This window comes from Hoplias malabaricus, chromosome 7 (genome assembly GCF_029633855.1).
Source record: "Hoplias malabaricus isolate fHopMal1 chromosome 7, fHopMal1.hap1, whole genome shotgun sequence".
In the NCBI taxonomy this organism is placed as follows: Eukaryota; Metazoa; Chordata; class Actinopteri; order Characiformes; family Erythrinidae; genus Hoplias; species Hoplias malabaricus.
Window position 1 is genome coordinate 27,130,015 of NC_089806.1, and position 3,337 is coordinate 27,133,351.

Here is a 3,337-nt window from a genome sequence, read left to right on the forward strand (position 1 = left end):
GAATGGTTTTTATAAATACATTTATGAATTGAAAATGGGTGTATTATATTATATTTCATGCTGGCCGCTATTTAATATAAACAAGTGACTGTTAATGCAATTTTAAAAAGGAGTTGTAAGCACTCTACTTCATGTACTGCCAAAAAAACTCTTCTCTGTGATACAATCGCTGTAATGCAGGTCTCTTATGATTATATTGCTTTATTATTATTTTCTGATTTTCTACCTATTTTTGAAGACAGAATTTTGATAATAATCACACAATTTAGACTGCTTTTCATATGTATAAGACAACAACTATGAGTAAAAGCAAACCAGCCATAAATCTTTGGGTTCAAATTCTTTTCAAGAATTTTAACTAGAGACAGGATAGACAGCACAATAACAGGTATTGCTATCAGGACAGTATTACCTGAAAATTCTTGATAAAACTGCAGATGTATATTGTTTAATACCCTCCTGTAATAAATATGTCCTGAAATTGCACCCAACATTTACATTGTGTAGTGTGATGTTTCTGGCTATGCACTTCTTCAGGTGGAGTTGGGTTTTTTGGTCTTCTGGTTCTAAAAATTAAGGTTTTTAAAAAAAATTAAGGCAATTAAAATAAGGTTAAGTCTTCTGAAAGAAAAGGTGCAAATGCATCTCGTGGGTATCTGAATAACTTGAATAAGTCTGAGCCCTAAGTGAGTTTGATCAAGTTGAAGGTGTTTTCCATTAGTAAGCTGTGTGTAGATGAGGAGGGGGTTTGAACAGGAAGTTCTAGCATTGTGGACCACATCACGGTTCTTTCCCCAGTGAGAGCAATGTCACAATTTCCCCAGTAGAAAAGGTAGAGGTGTGTTCAGTGGAAATTGTAAAATCCCGCTCCGGAAGGTGACCATTATAAATCAGAGCCCCGAGAAGAAGGTGATCAGAAGCTGCTGCTAAAGAACTTGTTCAGTGTCTGAGAAGATTCAATCATGAAGACCTACTGCATCACCACCATTGCTGTTCTTCTCTTTGCCTACTGCTCACTCACTCTTTGTCAGAGTAAGTTTTATTCATGCATATGTGTATTTTAAAATCCTGTCTGCTCATTTTGCATATTCAGTTGGTTTTCTATGTGAGCAAATTTAATTATGGCATATTTCCTTCCATTTTTAGCACAAATTTCATTCATATAATGCATTTAAAATAGTAGGAAATGTATCCACAAAAGAGTTCCCCAAAAATGTTTATTCTGTAAATGTTTTAAAATGTAATATTAGTATTGTGCATTAATTTGTGCAGAAATGTTATCCAGAGATGATCTTGAGATGCTTTTACTTAGAACAATAACACAATATCTGACTGAATATATATCTGAGTGAATCATTACTAAACAATGTCACTATCATCAACTTCAGCGCTTTTAATGTTAAACTTAAAACTTTGAGTTTTTCTGTATTATATGTTTATTGTATATTTTTGTATATTAAATTTTAACATTTTTGGTTTTACAGGCAGTCATGAGCCAGAAAAGTGCTGCTTCAGCCACATGAATGCAAAGATCCCTGCAATTCTTGTGGAGCGTTTTGAGACAACAAGTCCTTCATGCAAGATGCCAGGCATCATGTAAGTACTTTTCTATCTATTCCTATGCAGAATACGTTCAAAGTCTTAGAATACGTTCAAAGTTACCTTAAGCTGCAGACTGTACACTTAAATCTCCAGAGAAAAATATAAAATGAAATGTGAGATATACTCCTAATGTCACAATGTCCAATACCAAATATTGGCCAGAGGCCTTTAAAACGCCCTATTATTAAATGGTTGTATAGTGGAACTGTGTTTTCTTTAACGGTGGAGCTCTTATGGCTAAATGTAAGTAAATCTTCACAACAATGTTCCTGTATCAGTCTTTGGAAAAGCGTAGACTTTTACTGAAGTGAAGGGAGACAACTACATATAAACCTTAATTTCAGAAGCAATGCTGGAACAAAAGCAATGTCCAGAAGCTTATGACAATTTAGTGTGTAATAAGATTACTTTTTCTTGCACAGATTCCACACCAACAAGCAGATGGAAAGATGTGCTGATCCAGCTCAACCATGGGTTCAGAGACTGATGCGCATCGTGAAAAACCGCATGCTTAATGCCACCACCACTCTAACACCTCCTGGAAACAGCAGTCCTTCAGATTAAAGCTAAAAGATTAATATTCCATAAACTGTGTGCTTGGTCAAACCTGTTTTGTTTATTTTTTAACCTCAAACATCATCATAACTGATAATGTGATATAAAACCTTTGTTCTGCAGCACTTTTTATTTTTCTGAATTATCCATAAGCTTTATTTATATCTTTAAAAAAAAGTTGAAAACATTGTGATTAATTCTAATTTGAATTATGCCTTTTTCTATTTTTTCTGTCATTTATATCTGGAATAAGAAAAAAAATAAAACATTTTCTTTTCAAGATTTATTTGGTAAATGTTTATTTGAGCAGATTTTTGCTGTCAGGACAAATCCTTGTATATCTAACATGGTAAGTTAACTGTGTACTTTTATTTAATCCCACATATCCACAGTATATATTTTAATTAATTAAATATTCCAGGTGGATGAATAAAATGACATCCATTATGAAACAGTATAAAAGACAAAATATATATTCAGATTATATTATAAAGAAAAGAAACATATAAACTTTTCCTGAGTTTGGAGTAATAACAATAATAAATGAAGTGAGCACTGTGTTTTTCCTGTCAGTAGGTGGCATCATTCTCCTTCCCTGCTGAATCGAAAAATGTCAAGATTTTGTTCAGTCCCGCCAGACAACAAAGTCGAACAAAATGCAGAAATAAGCTTAGACCTGCAAACCCATCAGTACTTAAACTAACACTAACCAGAATCTTTGAATAAAAAATAGAGAACATAAACCCTCACTTTTTTCAGATTTATTAAGTTTACCTTGTTTCCAAAGAAAGAAACAAAAATGGGTTTAGTTGAATTGCTAAGTACAATCTGAGACAATAAACCTTGACAAGAAATGACGACCTGCACCTCTAAGACTTGAGATTTGACTCATTCTTTCTACTTCAGAAATTCTAAACTTGAGTACAGACACTGAAGAGTTGACTCAGACTCTCATGTATCATTCACAGTTTGAAATGGAATTTAAAGAAAAATATGCCTTGTGATAACCGTGTACTAGAATACTGTGAAATTATTTTTAAATCTATAGTCTGACACTTTTTTGCATGTAAAAGCAATAATTTTTAATAATTTGTAATTTTAACGTGTATTACAATTACAATAATGCATAGTGTCTAATGAACACTTTAATTGATACTTTTTCTTTCCCTTTATGAGCTCT

General features: G+C 32.8%; 1 protein-coding gene across 1 annotated transcript; it reads left to right on the forward strand.

Annotated features, from left to right (window-relative positions):
* The first annotated feature begins 852 nt into the window (after positions 1–852).
* LOC136701477 (C-C motif chemokine 4-like) lies at positions 853–2,399 on the forward strand. Its single transcript, XM_066676036.1, has 3 exons — positions 853–1,032; positions 1,485–1,596; positions 2,025–2,399. Exons 1-3 carry the CDS (start codon positions 963–965, stop codon positions 2,164–2,166), a joined length of 324 nt encoding a protein of 107 aa, XP_066532133.1. The 5' UTR covers positions 853–962; the 3' UTR covers positions 2,167–2,399.
* The last annotated feature ends 938 nt before the right edge of the window (positions 2,400–3,337 follow it).